At 31.7% G+C, this 20703-nt stretch overlaps 1 protein-coding gene and 1 long non-coding RNA gene across 2 annotated transcripts; one reads left to right on the top strand and one right to left on the bottom strand.

Annotated features, from left to right (window-relative positions):
• Positions 1-1118: 1118 nt before the first annotated feature.
• Positions 1119-2681, top strand: LOC111881258 (uncharacterized). Its single transcript, XM_023877673.2, has 4 exons — positions 1119-1344; positions 1451-1600; positions 1862-2049; positions 2170-2681. The coding sequence occupies exons 1-4, from the start codon at positions 1292-1294 to the stop codon at positions 2391-2393; spliced, it is 615 nt and encodes a 204-aa protein (XP_023733441.1). The 5' UTR covers positions 1119-1291; the 3' UTR covers positions 2394-2681.
• Positions 2682-4522: 1841 nt separating this feature from the next.
• LOC111881227 (uncharacterized) lies at positions 4523-5266 on the bottom strand. Its single transcript, XR_002846740.3, has 2 exons — positions 5004-5266; positions 4523-4898 (listed from the first exon to the last, which is right to left on the bottom strand). It is a non-coding gene; the product is annotated as an uncharacterized LOC111881227 (long non-coding RNA).
• Positions 5267-20703: the final 15437 nt, after the last annotated feature.

The following is a 20703-nucleotide window of genomic DNA, read 5'->3' on the forward strand; positions in this document are numbered from 1 at the left end:
TATAAAATCTAAAGTGTAATCATAAATAAACTAAATTTCAATATTAAAAGAATATTTTTTTTTCTACTTATAAAGTTATGTTTTTAACTTTTAACATATTATACTTAATTTATTAGGTCTAATATATTGTTGTATGTAAACCATTATCATTTTAAAGCTACAACTTTTGAACAATTTGTATAAAATACTTAAATTGTTAATTTAAATATAACCTTACAGGATCAACTTAAATATAAATTTTAGTTCAACTTAAAACAACCTAAAGAATATTTTGTAAATAGTTAAAAGTGATCAATTGTAGTGTCTTTCTAATAATGATTATAAGTTGGTTAATAGGGTTAAATAAGTATCAAACCTAAAGTGTAATCATAAATAAACTAAATTTCAATATTAAAATAATATTTTTACTTATACTTATAAAGTTATGTCTTTAACTTTTAACATATTATACTTAATTTATTAGATTTAAGATGTTGTTGTATGTAAACCATTATCAATTTAAAGCTACAACTTTTGAACAGTTTGTAGCTTTCAAATAATTAGCTTAAAATAACTTACAACAACAATAGTTAAAAATAACTCTATATAAATAATTATATTGTTACATTTAAAAAAAATTGTTTGATGTTTTAAATAATTACAATGATAGAAATTAAAACATTAAGAAGATAAATTTTAAAAATTAATTAATAATAACTACAACTATAAATAACATTAAAGTATATATTATATCTTATCTTATTCATTAGTAACCGGAGATAGAGGTCATTCAAAAGATTCATATAATTCAATATAGAGTAAATTACATAAATGGTCCCTTGATTTTCTAACTTATTTAAATAAAAACAAATAGTAGGGACAAAGCGCGTAGCAAAAGCAAATAGTAAGGACCTTTCAAGTTAAAAAAATAAGTTAAGAATCAAGCGCGCAAATCACCCAAAACCATAGGGACCATTCGTGTAATTTACTCTTTAAAATATTATATCTCCTAGTATATAAATTATTATATCAAATTTAATAATTTATTATATTTAAAAAAACATATAAATATTTCAGTTAGCTATATATATATGAACCCTTTGTCCGCAACGGGCAACTACTGACATACCATATAACCGGCCTAAGACTCAACCCGCTAATATTTGTGTAAAAGCATTAAAAGATCCAAAGCACCCCTTCATATTATAGGAAAATTACATTCCAACCCCAATATTTTCCGACCCAAAAACCTGAAATCTACAGTTTGGCGTTACTAGGGTTTTGCACGCACTGCAGCGAAAAGAGGAAAGGGATGATTGGGAGGAGGTTTATTTCGTTTTTGAGGCGCAATTCTTCTCCTTCTAGGTATCAATTTGATGAAATTTGTAATGTTATATTGCAATTCATGTAAAATAATTTGAACCCCAAATTGATGAAATTGTGGTGCGATTTGTTAATGTGTGAGTCGCAGCGGCAGCAGCTCGGCGGAAGTCGTGGTGGGTAAGGAAGCAAAACCCAAGACATGGGGCCGAAGAATTGTTTCCGGTGGCTTGATCTGTGTCACCGGCGGTGTTGCTTTAAGCGCCCTTGATGACCTTATCATTTATCATGGTTGTAGCAGGTAATCACTCAAAGTTTGACTCTTCCCAAAAAAGTTATCGCTACCGAAAATAGAAATGTTCTAAATTTGTAATGAGTCGTTATCTAGAAATTCATGAGCGTAGATCAAAAGGAGAGAATGGTAATTCAGTCTCCCAGAGCTGCTTGTGTTGTTTGATGGAAATAAAACCAGGCTGATTTGTATATGAATATGCTAGTATTTTGATCAGGATTTGTTGCTTCTGATCAAACATTCTGATGCTTACATATGTATTTTTTTTAGCAAAGCCATGGAGAAGGCAAGCAAAAACCAGGCTGTAATAGATGCAATTGGGGAGCCAATTGCAAGAGGTCCTTGGTATAATGCATCACTTGCAGTGACTCACAAAAGGCACTCTGTTTCTTGCACTTTTCCTGTTTCTGGGCCACAAGGCTCTGGAATCTTTCAACTAAGGGCTGTTCGCAATGGAGGTAAATTATATTTACACCAATATCTTCCTTTAATCATCATCATCATCATCATCATCATGTTTGTCTTTTAACCTTAAACGTATTGATGAATAAATGATGATGATGATGTGTAAACAACAGAAGAGAACTGGCTTTCATTTTTCCGACCACGTGACTGGGAGATCTTAATAATGGAAGCTCTCTTACATGTTCCTGAAAATGAAGAAAAGAATAGAACTTTCAGAATTAGCATAGCAGATGATTTATCTCTTCCACCAGCATGCCAGACATGTGTCACTGGTTGCACAAGAACTCAAGAACCAGATGCTTCCGGAAAGACACATCCTCAACCTACACCCACCTAGTATTGCTCACTTTTCAGATCCTTAAGTTTCACACATAATTCAGGTGCTTTTCTCAATAAAAATTTTGCTTCTAAAATCTAAACTATACACATTTATTACACTGTGTCCTGATAACTTGTATGCCCTTTTTACCCCTGTTTTATCAATTTTTTTTTATTTTATGTTTTCATAGACTATGTTCTATATGATATCATTGTACCACACGCTAAATTTATGGTCTGTGACAAAAATATTTGTTACCATCTGGATAAAGTTGGACATGTGAAGACAAAATAAAGGTTCTCCAAATCGTGGTGTTTTTTTTTCCTGCATACTAGGACTATCCGTTTGTAGGGAAGAAAGAAAATCTCATTTGTTTCTTTTATAACAGCCTCTTTGTTACCTAGAACATGACATGACAAAACAATAATAGACTGTATTTATTGTATTTGGTATGCATTGGACTGGACCATGACCAGGACTTATGTCCATAGGGAAATAACTGCAATCTTTGGAGACGGGAGTGTGCGCATAGCTTTAAAAAAACTTGTCTATTCATGTCATGTGTAAAAGCGGTCAAATGCACTTTTGTGAGTTGTCTTGCATACAAAATCGTTTGTGTTTTTCTTGGTTTTTAGGTGAAATCCGTTGGATACTTCTCACTTTTTAAAGAGATTTATAATATTTGGTATGATAGAATCAAGTAATGAATGAAATGGTTAGTTTTATTGGAATGAAAAATAAATGTTTGTTTTTGTGTGATAAAATGAAGTGGATGATTCTTGAAGGGATATGGTGAGTTTTTTTTTATCCAATTGTATAATGGACTGAAAATATAAACCTTTTTTTAGTTGTCACATTGGCATCTACATACGTACATACTTGATGCTTAGGTTCATACCTACCTTTCTTTTTCTCTCTCTCTCTCTCTCTCTCTCTCTCTCTATATATATATATATATATATATATATATATATATATATATATATATATATATATATATATATATGGAACGTTAGTTTCCCGAGAACCCGATAACTAAAGATGTAATGTTAGATCAAAATTAACTCATTAAAGACATGATTGTCATTTTACAAATCTCATTTAATGTCTATTTTTTTTGTGTTATTGGAAATATTAATAAAAAGATCTAAAAATTAACATTATAAATCAAAATTTTAGATTTTTTTATAAAAATAATAATTTTCATTTAAAAAAAAAATGCACATTTTTTTATTTTTTATTTTTAAAAATTGATATATTTTTTTATAACTGTAATTTAAATTTTTTTTTTTAAAAATCAGTAAATTTTTTAAAACAAGCTGGAATATTTAAAAAAAACTATAATTTTTTTAACCAAAAAAAGTCAACGTTTTAGGTGTACATATTCATTTTTTTTTCAAGTGCATATATGCCTATTTCTTATACTATAATATTCGTAAGTAAATTTAAAAAAAATCATTTTTATTTACTAATCTATAAACAAAATAGTACAATTTATTTGATACAAAATAAAATATAAAAAACAAAAAATGTTACAAAATTTCAAGATGTTTTTGTATCTTCGTGTCAAGATTTCAATATTTTCTTAATTTTATCATTTTTCACCTATTCAATATTTTCCATAAATTCTTCCAAATCTACAAGAAAATCAAAAATAATTTGATTAATGAAAGAACACTCACAAAAATGCATATTTTTATATCATGTAAGATTTGCATGTGATTATATAATGTGATATTCACATGTGATTATATCTTTTAAGATTCAAATATGAAATTCACAAGAAAATTTAAAAAAAATAATTAACGAAGAACACACATAAAATGAATAGACGTAATTTATATGTGATTCACTTGTGATTTACATATAAATCATATGTAATTCATATGTGATTCACTTGTGATTTATATGTAAATTACATGTGAATCACATGTAATTCATATATGATTCACAAGTGAATTATATGTGAATTACATGTGATTCATTTGTGATTTACATGTGAATTACATGTGATTTATATGTGACTCACATGTGATTTACATGTAATTTATATGTGATTCACTGTCAACATCAAGAAGCTTAACCTGATCAAACGTACATATAAAAACAATATTATGCCACCAATATCAAGGATTCAATAACTCTAATGGAATTACATAGAAAATTCGATTAAAAAAGGCATTTCATTGCATTACAATATGTATTTAGTGTTATAGGCAAACCTATTAAGAAAATTACAATCAAGTTCCATAAGATTGAAACAATGTATGCTTTTAAAATCCAAACAAACCTCACTAACAAGATCACGACTCCCAAGGTTAAGAGCATCAGACAAGAACAAAATATCTTTCCTCAAATAACTGGAAATAAGTTAGGCGCGACAATGGATTACCTAATTCACCGGGAACTAGAAGCAATAGCTTAATAATCTTCAATGGCGGAGGAAGCCATGGATTCCGAGGTCGGATCGTTGATTCCAGACGACGATTCTAGAACTTAGATACGCTAAAAACAATAGATTACCTACATAAAAGATAGAACAGGGCGAGGGCTAAAAATCGATGGCAGAAACCGAATGTGAAACGATTATAGAAATTCATTTCATTAACATCGAGAAAACGATTGTACCTATTGCTTGGATTAAACATGAAGGCCGGAAGAAAGTGATGAAGATCTGGTGATTGTAGAAATCGATTTCATTAACGTCGAAAACGATTATAGGTGTAATCGTTGAGGTGACTGACGGCAACAGAAAATTACCGATTGTAGGAGCATTTGTTACAAATCCGACGATCTGGAGATTAGGGAGTGTTACCTAAGACAGGACGAAGGGGAGAGAGAGACAGGATGAAGGGAAAGAGAGGGAGGGTAGGGTTGATGTTATCCCTAAAATGCCCTTCACTCATTTTAATTAGATGCCCTCCTGTCTTCATTTTCTTAAGTATTTACAAAACCGCCACAATGCATCTTAACCCTTTATTATTTTAATCTAACGATACTATTTAGTTTTCGGGTTCTCGGGAAACTACGAGTTCTCAAATGATCCTTCCTCTCTCTCTCTCCCTCTCTCTCTCTCTCTCTCTCTCTCTCTCTCTCTCTCTATATATATATATATATATATATATATATATATATATATATATATATATATATATATATTTCAAACATTAACTAGAAAATATATTTTTATCATAATATAATTTTGTTTTTAATAAGTTCTTTTATTATGTTTAATCTTTATAAATTAGATACTTATTCATTATATTTTTATAGGCCGATGAAATACCATCAATAAATTATATATTGCTATTACTAATAGTTATGCACACAATGAACAATAACTTTATTAGATTTTTTGTATATGTATTTTTCATTTATAATTAACTTAGGCTGTTTAGTTTAATTTTTTTACAATAACTTTAATTGTATAATGCTTGGTATAAATACAAATATATTGAAGAAATTGTTTTATTTTTTATATATAATGATATAAATTTGGTATATATATATATATATATATATATATATATATATATATATATATATATATATATATATTCGGTTTTTCAAAATTTGTTTTTCTTACTATTGTTATATGTTTGTTTACCGTGTATCATTCTCTTGAAATTTGAATTTTTGGCGATGTTTGTATTCACAAGAATCTAATAAATTTGTGTATTTTTCTTTGAACATGTTTTTTTTTCTTTATATCTGTATAAAATATGTTGTTTTTTAATCACTTTTAAGCTTTCCACTCAATCAAATGGGGGGCAACCTTTAGTATTAAGAACTTTAAATAGGATGGAAATTAACTAGACTAATTTTTAATACTCTATACCTTGATAATCAATAATGATTTTCTATCACAAACTTTATTATGTTTTTTTGGAAACGACAAATATATTAATAAGGGGAGCCTCATCTAACAAATAAGTAGATGAGGAACCCAAAACAACATACATAGAAATACAAGGGATTACAATCCAATAAATGGGGACACTAACCATTCGTCCCATTTACAAATTACTTTTTTATTCCTGTGCTTACACTAATAAAAGACCATAGTTTTGATAAACTCAATCCCCTGAATCAATGAAACTCCATCGTTTTGAAACAATCGTTTGTTTCTAAACCGCCACAGATTCCATAACATTCCATAGCATATGATTGTTAGCTGTTTCCTTTTCTTTGGACAGCTACCCCATACAGAAATAGCATGAAGAAGGTCCCTAGTAGTCAGTAATGAGCTTTGATCAAGCATTACTCCACACCAGCTCATAATATTCTCTCTGATTCTGGACGCAAACGGGCAGTCAATGAGAACATGGTTGACACTCTGCTGCTGTCCAATACACTTTATTATGTAATGCTCTATATAGATATGTATATATTATCGAGGGAATCTCATTTTGTCTAATCCAAGATAAATATATACTTGACGTATTTTTGTTACGTTGTTGCTTATAAAATACATTTTTCAGTTTATCAAATTTCTAAAAGATGAAGGTATACATACGTTCAAATCCATATAAATTTAAAAATTGTATATTATTTTGTATTAAACTTGATGCCGTAAATATCGTACGATACATCACCGAGTTTAATGACAAGTTGTTTGTAATCTATGGCAATACAAAAATATAACCAAAATACAGAATCTGACTAATTTATATTTATTTATGCAAAGTACTAAACAATTAAATAACTAATAAATAATCTTAAGTTACAAAATATCAATAAAAACTTACCCATTCTTTATTTGTTGAATCTTTTAATTATTACAAAGAAAAATATTTTTTTGAAACACTATTATGAAAGAAGATGATCCTTTGTAGTTTGTAGATAGATGAACCGAATCGGGGCCATGAGTTGTCAGATGAGAGTGTTTAAGTGGTGAATCGGGGCGTGAAAACATAGCTTGATACAAAACAGAAAGGGCGTTTACAGTTGTATCTTATTTGGAATGAATCGAGTGAGATTTTCTGAGTTCTTGTCTATTTGGTGTGACTGTAATGGGATGGGCCCCACACTACAAAATTTACAGGCGACTGTCCTAGTCCTGTTAAAACTAAAAAAATATGACAAGAGTTTCATATTTTATATGATATGGTCACGTTTATTTTCCTTCATATGAGGTTAGGTATAGTATCGAGTGAAATTCACATTCTAGGGTTTCGTATGTTTAGCTTTCTTCGGGGTTTATGTAACGTTTTGAATAAAATTTTGTGGATTATGGCATGGAGGCCAAATATATTATATTAAAATAAGAAAAAAAAGAAGTACAAGTCGATCAGCTTTAGGTACCACTTTCCCCTTTAGTAAAAGAAAAGATAGAAGTCGTTCTCGGTTGGTGAACACTTGCCCCTCTTCGCCGGACAACAACCTACGCCATCAATATCATCACCCACAGTCTTTATGAATACTAACCATTTTACATTGTATGTATGATCCGTCAAAAGTGAAAATATATTTTTTTGTTTAACTGTAAATATGTGATTTAGGAGTTGGGCAACATCATAACAAGTCAAATGTCCGTTTTTTTCAATACAAATTAAAATGTTTAATAGGTAAGTTTTGATTGATACACAAACACCGTTCTTATATTCTACAAATATTAACATATTAATAATAATAATAATTAATAAAAAAAGTTCGTGCTTCACATGGGACCTTTTTATATATATACATATATATTTTTTGTTTGTTGCATCATTTTGTTAATGACATATAAATTGCCAAAATAACTGGAAATAGCAATCTACTATATCTTTAACCAATAATAGCATTCTATTACATTTCTTTACACATAGAAGCAACGTACTTGCAAATTCTTACCTATAAAATGCATTGCTATTACGGGTAAAAACTTATAAGTAAGCTGCTATTATGGGAATAAGATATAAATACGTTACTTATATTGGTAAAAAAGATTAAAGTGGATTGCTATACCGTAAAATTTGCCCTACATAAATTAATAAACTTTAAAAAACACCAATCATATAACTGTCATTTAATGAAAAATAAATATTATGTATTTTGAACTATTGCTAAAAAAGTAATGAGCAATCACAATTGTTCAAATGTATAAATAATTAAGAAGCAAAGTCAAAAGTAACCATTTGTTTGACTTCCTTTACATGTTCTTTATCCGATGAAACATATTCAACCGCTCGATTCAAAAGCTTCCTCATTAACTTTATCGCCACTTGTTCTAATGCTCGAAAGCAAACCAATACAAGTACTTTACAAATAGCTGAAACATAAGCTTTCTTAGCTACATTTTTCGTCTTATGGAAACTCAAAACCAGTACACACAAAAAAAAATCAATTACCAAAAGATAAAAATCACAAGAAATAGCAGCATACTTTACTCATTTCATTAGTATAAACAATCTACTTTATTTTTTTTTACCTATAATAGCAATATACTTACATTTATTTACCTATATTGAATGTTTTTTTCTTACCTCGTTTGCGATACATATAGTAAACGCTTCTTCTCCATAGTCAAAGTCATAAGAAGAAATAGTTGAATCATTGACTTTTTTGTCTATCTCCTTTGGGTACAATGGAGCATGTAACACATGTAACATGAAGCAAGATCCTAGATCGTATGCTTGCTCATATGAGATATTACCACAGACTCCCCACTTGTAACACCATTGACTCCAAGTCACATTGATCTCATCATAGGGATGAAAGCCTTGCATATACATTCCTTATGGTTCATAGATAAAGATGGATAATGATCATAGAACACATATAAACATTGTTTAACCTATAAAAAAGATAAATTATTGAAAGAATTTGTATAAATATATAAGTTACATCAAGACTTACCTCTGAAAAGTCAACAGTTGTGCTACTGAAATATAGATTAATAAGCTTGGCTAATAGTATAGGATGTAAAGAAGATGGAATTCTTGGCCACTTTGGTTTTCTTACTGCCATAGTTCCATTGATAGCTTATTGGAGGTGTACTTATCTTAGTTGAATAAACTGTGATGCCACTAAATGAAGCCTTTCACTTAAAAACAAAATTTGTAATAAAAAAACAAAATATAAGGAAAATCATCAAAGCAAGTGGTGCTTGAGAAAAAGTGTACATACCACAAGATTTAATGGATATAGTTTCACTAATTCTAGGGCCTAAATATTCAGATCTAATTCTACTAAGGAACTTACTGGATAAAGTTTCCAACTTTATCCATATCCCTAACCTATGTAAACCATAACTCCTAAATGCTAGAAAAGAGCTTGAATCCTTTACATGGAAACAAAGAAGCTTAAATATGCACTTATAAGACTCTCAACAAGGCCACAAGTCAGATTTCTCTAAACTTAAAGAACTTCAAGGAAAGGAACTTAAAGAGACCAAAAGCACTTCACAAGCCTAGTTCTATGCATGAAAACGAATAAAACATGGAACTTTATGACTTACAATGCGTATATTGGGTTTAAAAGGTGGAAACTTCAGTTGGACAAAGCTTCTCCAAGTACCAATAGTCTTCTTCTTCAACAGGAAAATCCAAAAACTCACACTAGGCTCACCAACACACACAAGGCTAGATTTTTGCTTCAAATGGAATGAAGGCGAATAGAGCACACCCTAAACATCATATCCATTAAATAAGGAATAAGGCCCAAGTCCTAGGGTTTTGGGATGTGATGGATTTGCATCACGACTTACATGAGGTCACGACACTACTTAATGACGTGGCATGAACCACGGCCATTAAGTAGCCGCATCACAACCCTCCCAAAACCATAAACTAAAATTAACTTCAAGAAGATCAAGAGACAAACTGCATACTAGAAACCAAGTGTTATATCTTGTTGGATTAATGTATTTAAGCTCATGACTAAATTGGTATAGTCTTGTAGTTAAAAGCAAAGTCATTTTTGGGTTGCCCTCATAACTGGAAATAGCTAGAAATGACATTAGGAAAGAGAAGTATAATTTATTAGATTATTATATGATTAATAAACTAATTAAAAATTATGGGAAAATGATTTGTTAATATATTATGTGACTAAAATATTAATTGGAAATAGACAGTTGATTTGTTGGTTTATTATGTGATAAATAAATTAATATGAGATAACTTGTTAAATAATTGATTTGTTAGTTTTCATGATTAATAAGTTAATGTGCAATCAATTAGAATTGATTAATTATTAATCAAAATTAATTCGGGATTAATTGAAATTAATTGAAAGTGCAAATGGTGAATTATAATTGTTCAATAATTGAACAAAAGAATCAATTCTAGAACCCTCCATGGTATGGACGGTTTTCTAGGGTTTCTGGAAGCCTCATGGTTGCATAAAAGGAAATGATTTGAATTAGGATTACATATATTATTTAATCAATTCAGATTTTTCTTTGCCTGCAAGTTACCTAAACTATAAATAAAATCCTTTGGCTTGTATTTTTTGTTCACCATATTACCTAAAGGCATATGAATGAAATTTCCCTCAGATTTCCTTTTCCTCCCCATTCTAGGGTTTACGGTTTTGGGTGTGAGCCATTAGAGACATCATCATTTTCGTGCTAATTTTCCGTGACCAACAAACACAAGGGATTGAAGTGATTTGTTTACTACAACAAATCAAAGGTATGTAACCCTAATCCTATGTATATTTCAATTATAATAGATTTCCCTTGGGGTTTAAGTGTTAATATTTTTCGCTTTACATGTTTTTGATTACCTATAAAACCCTTCACATATGACATGCCTTATGTAACATCCCAAAAATCAAGGCACATTTTTCATTTTTAAAAACCATCCCAAAATCCATAAGTTTACAAACCAAGTTCCCAAAAATCATTATCATAAATCAGAGTATCCTGAAATCATCAAAACACATAAAATCCTGGATGATATGCATGATCAAGCCTTCATCTTTCCCTTGTCCTCTAAAGTACCTGAAACCATAAAAAAATAAAGCTATAAGCCAAAGCTTAGTGAGTTCCCCCAAAATACCACCACACAATATATAACATCATGCATACTGGGTCCATGGTCATCAGACTAGATTACCCCTGAGCCCACACCATGAGTATGGTTTGTCCACCTGGCCCACAACTCATGTCTGGATTGCTCCTGAGCCCAGAACATAAATCTGGCTTGCCTTTCCGGCCACAACTTATGTCTGGCTTGCTCCCAGGTTTTTTGGCTTCCGCACAGAGCAGTATTGCCTCAACCCAACCGCACTATGTCAACATATGCAACATATAAAACACATAACAACAAACAAATAATCATGTAGATCTAACATATCACTACATCATAGCAACATCCTATACTAGGATACATAGGCTAGTGGGCCGACATTGGTGTCTTCAACCCATAAGTGCAGTAAGGAAAACTCAACTCACAGACTGAAAAATAGTTGAACAGATCACTACTCCAGATGATGCCTCTACATATCACCTATACAATTAACAAGGATATAAACTCAAACTAATATACAAATTACCCAAAATTCCATTTAGTCAAACTTGGTAAAAGTCAATGTCAAAAGTCAACCGTAATCTGGTCGCCATGCTGTAGCCATCCTTGGCCATGCCATGCCCGCTAATCGATAAAACAAACGAGGCTTAGCCTAGTCTCCACACTGTGGTAACTTAAGGCCATGCCGTGGGCACTAGGCTCCTAACATCTTAATGGGTTAAGTCATTTTCTTTGATTCTAAGGGTTCCAAAGCTCAAATCTGGTCCATTCTATGGTCCAAACGGATAAAGTTTCCAACTTTATCCCTTTAGACTCTCCAAGAGATTGAGATCTCATTCCTAAGTCCAAAAAGGGGAAAAACACAACTTGGCTTAAACCAATAAGCACTTAATCTTTAAGACCTCTAGTCCAACACTTCCATAAAGGTTTCTTGCATCATAAATAGCATTAAAATCCTTGCTTTCTAGACATGCATGTCCAATGCATGTATGTAACTCCCATTAGATCTAAAAGAGGGTTTATGGCCAAAAATCCATGCATGACACCAAAACTCATTACTAATCTAGATCTAAAGCACAAAATACCCTCAATGGCCTGGAGATTCATAAAATTGCAAACTTTATGAGATCCAACCACTCCAACCAACAAGAAAATAAATATTTAGGGAAAAAAATGAAGATCTAGCAACCAATCATGATAAAAATTAAGTCTTGGACACTTACAAAGGTCCAAAAGAGTGCTACAACAAAGGATGGGGACTTTCTTGCTGAATCTTAGCTCACTTCTTCTTCTTTCTTCCTTTAATGGCTTTAAAGGACTCAAAAAAGGGATTAAATAAAGGAGGAAGGGGATTATGGTTTCTTAGGACTCAAGGAGGTTGAGGGTGAGCAAACCATAGCTTCCTCATTCCTTTAAATAGGGAGCAAAACCCAAAAAATAAGATTTGTCAATTGCCACCTGCCACGCCGTGGTGGCTTAAATGAACCCGCAATTTATCTTGATTTGCCATGTCGTGGCGCCTCCACCATGCCGTGGAAACCCTAAAATTCCAAAAAATGATAATGAGAAGTACTCTGGATCCGGGTGTTACAACTCTCCCCCACTTGAACCAGACTTCGTCCTCGAAGTTCATGATAAATGCCATTTTATGCATATTTTAGGGTAGTTTTTATTAACATGTAGCATCATATTTTGTACATTTTCATGTCATTTGTTTAAATAATGTTAAGCTCATGTCTTTTATCAGAATTCCCGTACTGCTCATGTTTTTATGTCATTTTCAGATAATTCGAGTGGAGCAGTACATTGGGAACAACTTTGGATACGTTTAATGGAACATTGGAATTAATTGGAGCTTGGGTTTCTACTGGTGCGAGGCATGATTCTAAATTTATGGCATATATTAGTTGTTATGATAATTTTGAGTTTTTCTTTGATAATTTAGCTAAGAGAGTTAACTATACCAAGAAAACTAATCAAATAAGTAACACAATATATAGTAAGATCACACATTTTTCATTAACTTCCATAAACTTTTACATCATATTTCCCAAAAAGTGTACAATGATGTGGTTTGAATAGGAAAAATATATATTTTACATGCAAAAGACATAACAGTATCCTATTATCTACTACACTACCACAAGCCAAAAAAATCCATGGCTACAAATATCTACCACAAGCCAAAAAAAGTATCACTGAAGCCACTATATGTGCTAACTGGTGCTGTAGGTAACTGATCATAACCTCCATACTAGATGCACCTATCTCTAACACCATCAATCTCAACTCCGAATCCCTTACATGTTGCTCTATGCCCTAGATCACAATTTGTTGATACTGCATTAGAGAATAGGCCTCCTCCAGATGATCGTATGCGTGAAGGATCCTCATCTCATCTATATCTCTCCCCTACTCCAATCCTCTAACTCTACAAGCCAGTAATATGATCTCTCTCCTCAGCAAATCACGATCCTCCTCCACCTGATGTATATGATCCCCATGTTTGCTACTCACGGGACTAACTTCGATATCACTCTATATGTTGGATCCTATAGAATGGGATCGCGTCTAGGTTCCTGGGAGGAGTCTCCGACCTCATAAAACCCAATACTCTCCTTTTTGATCCACTTGTCCACCTGTGGTGTCCATTTGTGGGTGGGGTAGGGATTCTTTGATGTTCTCGGTGATAATGGTGGTGAGGATGATCTCTTACGAGATGGAATGAGAATGAACTTTCTGGGGGTGGTTATAGTCCTAAGTCCCGAAGTATGAAACTAAGAGATCGACTTGAGGATGGGGGTAGTGGAAAAACAATCTCTAGGGATGACTTTAACTCGGGAGGGCCCTCCTCCCAAGTCTCCACAAGGTCATGGTGGGAAGATGAATCTAGGTAGGGTGAACTATTTGCAGGTACTCCACCGAACTCTTAGTCATGTTGCTCCTCGTACTCGATGCGTTCTTCTTCATCTTCAAACGACTCATCATTAGCGAATATCGGTATAGGTGGTAGGGGAATATTCAGATCATAATCGCTCTCTTCCTCAGGCGTGTGTGGTACCACTTGGTCTTCTTCTGTGTAAGGATGTGACACCCAGTCCCATATATCCTCCATATCGCTATAATCTCCTGTAGAAGACATCAAACATGAAGATGTTTATGAGAGATAATATATAATACATTTAATTTCCTATTATAACTCTCTCTCTCTCTCTCTCTCTATATATATATATATATATATATATATATATATATATATAGTATCGTATCTTTGGTCACTTCCTATATAGGGGATATGTCGGATACCTGTCTCTAATATGGATATCCTCAAGGTGTACCATTCCGCTATGTGTTGAATCCTTTTGCAATAGGTCTTGATCTAAGGCTCTAGGCTTCAGGAAGTCGGTCTATGCTATTGATCTGAAGATCATTAAGTTGTAGGCCTTGTCCTAATCTCTTAACTAATCGTACTAAACTATTGATCCATAAATCCTCAAGCATTTAGATTGTCAACTATGACATCCATGTTTAGTTGCACATTCTAGGTCTAGTTATGGTACGACCAAAGTACTAGACTAACCCTAAGATTCGTTTTTGACCTGAATATGAAGTAATGATTTAAATGGATAGATTTTATAATATATAGGTATATTTATATGAGTTTGTATAACTCTGTATCTGATTAGTGTTTGATTAGAGGTATTTTATTAATTCTATTTTTTTGTACTTCAAGACTATCAAGTAAGGACCGATCATGTGAGAAGTGCTGAAGGGAAGGATTATTTTAGCATATGGTCGTTCTGAAATCCAACAACTCAAGCGACAATTCAAACTAGTCACCTCTCCCATAAGTAGTCTATCGATACAGTAATTAATAATAATCTTTTTTTATTAAGTTTAACTAATTTAGAGTATATGCCCTAGGTTAGAGTCGTAGTTCCTAAAGATCTAGAATTACTAGTTCACTATGACCTGTAGCTCTGATACCAATCTGTCCACCCCCAACCGGCGACAGAAATGTCGGGCTGTGCGACGTAGGGATATTGGATCGAGACACACATATATATTGAACATTACACCAAAAATATAACACAAATAATAATTTTATTTATTATAATTTATTTTTGGGATTACATAGTTTAATCGATCATGCACACTTCTTGAACGTAGCTATAAAGGACAAACAACTAAATAAAACTCCAACAAACTTTCTTGACGACATCCTCCTCTGCATGACTATCTTCCATACTTATCTCCCTAAGAATACATGTAATTTTGAGAACGTCAACATAATGTTGGTGAATCCACAGGTTTTAATAGTTTTCTGCTTTATTTAGTTTTATTAAATCAAGATACCCTTTTTCCTTTAGAAAAACCTTTCTTAAGATATTTTGCCAACCTTAGCAAACTATCTTTATAAGATACTTTATCAATCATATTTTATTATCTTTTAGGATATTTTATCAATCCTATATTACTATCTTTTTAGGATACTTTATTATTCCTAACGTAATATATTTACTACTTGAAGGCGTCCCTCTAGGCAGTCAGATCTCTAAGGTGGTTGTAATGTATTACCATGAGCCCCATAATCGATGTTATTTGACTAATAATTTCCCTGCACAACGTTTCATAAGACGTCGAATAATGTTTGAATAATAAAGAAAGTTATCCTATCGGGATTGTAGTTAGCAATTGGAGGTGGGGGTGTCAAACCCCGTATAGATCCACACATATCTTTTTGGATCTCGCAAGATTAACAATTACAGGTTGAGGGTAGCTGAATTTAATCAGACTAAGGATGAATAATAACAACTCACTAGCACATCAACCTTAGATAATTTATCTTTTATCTTTCTGACTTAGTGATTTTCTATAACTATTACAATATAAATCTTTACTTTATATTTGATAATTATACCTTTAGATCTCATAATTATTTTTTGTGTGTACACACACACACACACATATATATATATATATATATATATATATATATTATTTTTCCATACATATATACCCTAATTATGGTTAATTTGAAAACAATGTATTTGGGTAGAGTAACGATTAGGTACGACACATATCCCTATAATTGACCACTATTACTTCTAGGTACTATGTTATCCTAGGGACTTGGCCATTATAACATCTAGGTAATATCTCTTCCTAGACTATTGGACATCATACCTCTTAGGCATAATATCATAACTTACAGCTAGGTATAGTATATATGACTATAATATCCTAAGGTTTCATGCTTTATATAACTATTGATATTTATAGATGTAAATATATTTTGATAAAACATTTTGATAAGCATGTATTCCCCCCTCCCCTGAACAACCTTTAAAATAGTGAAAAGGGGTGGTGAACTCACCTTTATCGCGTGAGACCGTTGGTGTAGGGTTAAATCGGGCTCGGGACTCAAGGGACCGCTCAGGGGGTCAACAACTTCGAGAGTTGAAAGAGAGAGATAGATGCTTAGAAGGTGTGAAGAATGGGTTTTGCATTGCCTTCTATTTATAGGCATGAAATTTGGGTGTACGCGGCGCAAGGATCATGCGCGTCGCGCAAGATTATTGTGGCTCCATATAGAGAAGGCCACGTGTCACTTCCCCAACTGGCCTCGTCTCTCGCAGTCTACTCGAATCTGTTGTCAGGTGCGCGACGGGCAGAGACGCGCACCTCGCACACACGGAATAGTTTTATAAAAATCATAACTCTTTCGCGCGAGCTCCGATCTAAGCTCAAGGAGTACTACAACTCTCCTTTAGGTTGTTTTAGCTAGTTTTGACTTTCATTTTTGTGTCTAACGAGGGTAAAAATATATGATTTTACAAAAATCATATGTCTCTCATACGGATCCCGTTTTCGACATTCTTTATCCTCAAGTTTTTATCTCAAGGAGTACTACAAATCTCTTCTTTGCACTTTTAGTCAAACTCAACCAATCTCTAAGTACCGTTTCATTGAATTAACTTTAATTACGTGGTTGATTTTTGTTTTATAAAATATATAACTCTCTTATTTGGAGTCGGATTTTTATAAATTGTATATCTTTGGAATCACGTTAACAAGTACTTTGCAAATACTTTAACCAGCTTTGAAGACGCTACAACTTTTTGGACGCTTATTTTTGATCCCGACAATCGATTTAACCATAAATGTAATGGAGCATTTGATTTTTATTATATCCTAAATCAAATCTTTCCTAGCAGTGGTTAGTGACGGGATTCTCTCGGTTGTCATAGTATCCACAACACCTTTCATGTTTGCTATTTGAGGAAGTGCTTTGGAGAAGAGCCTGATATGATTTCACTTTCAGAATTAAGGAACGAGGAAGAGAAGAGGCTACTCAAAGAGCCTGAAGTAATTGTTGACCGCAAGAAGAAGAAATTCCGACATAAGATGATTGACATAGTGCTTGTGTGATGGACACATTCGATGGGGCCAAACCTCACATGGGAGACAGAGAGTGACATGACAAGTCTCTATCCTCATCTGTTTGCTGATGCATGATCCTGGGACGAAATCATCCTAAGGGGTAAATAATTGTAACACTCTTATTTATCGCTAGGCATAGTTAAGAATCTATATGTATGTTGTTCGACGATTGAAATCGCCTATGAATAATTGTAACACTCTTATAAAGCTAGCATTTTTCCTTGAACCTCATGCATTTGAAACCCCCATAAAATTTTGCAAACATCTCATGCATTTGAAACCTCATATTTTATTGAATACCACTCAAAAGTCTCTTAATAATGATTAAAAATTCAAAGGTTTTATAATTTATATAATATATTTAATAAACAATTAATGGATACTCTATTATAAAAAGGTCATTCTTTTTTAGTAGACACACAAATACAAATCACATACAATATTCACAAAGAAAATAAGTTTAAAATTTTTTGTGTTGGTTTGAGGGCTTTGAACAATTTTTCAAACCATGTTATTATGTTGAAGTTTTTAATTTGTAAGTTTGTTATATACTATTTTTTTTATATTTTTCTTGGTTTAAGTATTCTTTTAAGAATATCATTGTATGTTGTGGTTGAAATTTTAATGTAAATTAGATTAGATTCATGTTATCGATCATATGTTATGGATGGTGATATATATAATATTTAATTAATTATTGTATACATGTTTGTATGTTCATGTTGCTTCAAAACAATAATTAATTGAAAATCATGGATATGTCATATTATCCGTATTATCCATGTAAGCCTTTTTTAAAATGCAAATTGTCTATCTTATCACTTTATATTTTAGTATATGTTTAACACTTTAATTATAATAATAAGTGTGTTTTAAAAGTTTATTTCACTTTTTAATAATAACAAATGGTTTTAAAACTAATAAGCAATAATTATAAATAATAAAATCAAATTACATGGATATGTCATATTATCTATGCAAGTCTCTTTTGAAATGCAATTTGTCTATCTTATCACTTTATTATTTAGTGTATGTTTAACATTTTAATAATAATATTAAGTGTTTCTTAAAAGTCTATTATTAATAATAAGTGGTTTAAGATTAATGAACAACAATTTTAAATGACAATAACATCAAATTATAAATTACATTTAGCTATAAATAAATTGTATTTTAAATGAACATCATTATTGAAATTAGAAAATGATCGCATAAGTAAAAATATAATTAATCAATAATAATAATTGTTAAAGATAATACTAAATAGAAAATTATATTTAATAATGAGGAATGTGGGTTGATGTCAATGAATATTTTTGTTCAAAATAATAGAGATTATGTATATATATATATATATATATATATATATATATATATATATATATATATATAAATTAGTGTAAAAATATTATCTCAAAGTTAATGTCAATATCATAACCATTTTAAACATATATATATATATATATATATATATATATATATATATATATATATATATATTTTAACAATATATTTTTAATCTTTGCCGCGCAACGCGCGGGAATTCGTCTAGTATATATATGTGTGTGTGTGAATTTTATAGATATTAGGTGTATATGCTATCTGTGTGAAATTTTATGTAGAAACGTAATAAATAGGGCTAAAATATAAATTAAAAGTAAAAGATTATTTTGGATATATAATCTAAACGAAGGTCTTAGTAATCGAAAAAGCTAAACCATCCATATAAAGAACACCTAAATCTGACTTCGTGAGTGGAAGTTATGTTTTTTCGAAATTTCAGCATAATAGTATACGACTTAGAAACCAAAATTGAAATAATTCGATTGTTAGGAAAAAGAATCTAAATGAGAGTTGAAGATCTTTTCAATACCTATCCATCGATATAAAGATAATCGATCACATATATCGTATGAGAAAATTATAATTTTTATACAGACTTTAAAAGTCTAAGTCTGTTAAAAAATTTGGCTTTAAAAATAAAGTGAGAATTAGCCAATGAATTCTAAACGAAAGTTATAATACTCGGTAATAGCTACGTGTAGATATAAAGAACATCAAAAATAGAGCTCGTATGAAGAAGATATGAATTTTTAAAGAACTTAAAGTTACCGCACGCGCTGACAAGAGGCGTGACGCGTCTCTGATACACCACCAGAAACTCGCCACGTGTCACCACTTAGACGACGCCACATCATCCTTTTTTTTCCCGACCATGTGCGCTGCACACCCTTAAATTTCCCTTATATAAACAAGAGAAGTTCAACTCATTCTTCTCCCCATTCCTTTATATTCTCTCTAGAATTCTTTGTACCTCTCGTCCCCTTTACTCCCAAATTGCTGACTACTTTAGCAAGGTCGTAACTTCGGATAGCCAGAGAAAAAGAAGTTCTCGGGTTAGAGTTATATCCGTGTAATTACTGGTTCTCGCTAGAAAACTTTGTATGTTAGGCTAGGGGTGAGCGCGGTGCGGTTCGGTGCGGTTATTAGCCAAAACCTCACCACTAACCGCAAATGCGGTTAATCCATTTTCAAAACCGCATGGTGCGGTTATTTTTGCGGTGCGGTTAGGCGGTTATTTTTGCGGTGCGTTTTTGTTTTTCTGTGTTGCGGTTATTAACCGCATGGATTTGGTGCGGTTATTTTATATGGTTTTTAACCACAGTTTAGAGCTCAAACAGTTTTAAAAGTTCAAACATATTACTTGTAATAATAATAAAAAAACCATAAGGTATAAGACAAATAACTTAAATCACAAACAACTAATATCTTATAAACGTCAAATCAATAGTAATTAAATACATATCTTAAAATTGTCTAATTTCATCATTTTTCTAAGTTAAACATAAGAAAAAACCAACACTTTTGTCTTCTAGTATTTTATCCATCTTTTATTCATGAAACTTGTCTTATTTTTAATATTTAAT

The sequence above is a fragment of the Lactuca sativa genome, chromosome 9, assembly GCF_002870075.4.
Source record: "Lactuca sativa cultivar Salinas chromosome 9, Lsat_Salinas_v11, whole genome shotgun sequence".
Lineage (NCBI taxonomy): Eukaryota > Viridiplantae > Streptophyta > Magnoliopsida > Asterales > Asteraceae > Lactuca > Lactuca sativa.

Excerpts from the sequence above, each read along its gene's own strand:
- LOC111881258 (XM_023877673.2), top strand. The coding sequence starts at position 1,292 with ATGATTGGGAGGAGGTTTATTTCGTTTTTGAGGCGCAATTCTTCTCCT. Across the intron at positions 1,601-1,861 it reads ATTTATCATGGTTGTAGCAG|CAAAGCCATGGAGAAGGCAA; the intron begins GTAATCACTCAA and ends TATTTTTTTTAG. Across the intron at positions 2,050-2,169 it reads AAGGGCTGTTCGCAATGGAG|AAGAGAACTGGCTTTCATTT; the intron begins GTAAATTATATT and ends TGTAAACAACAG.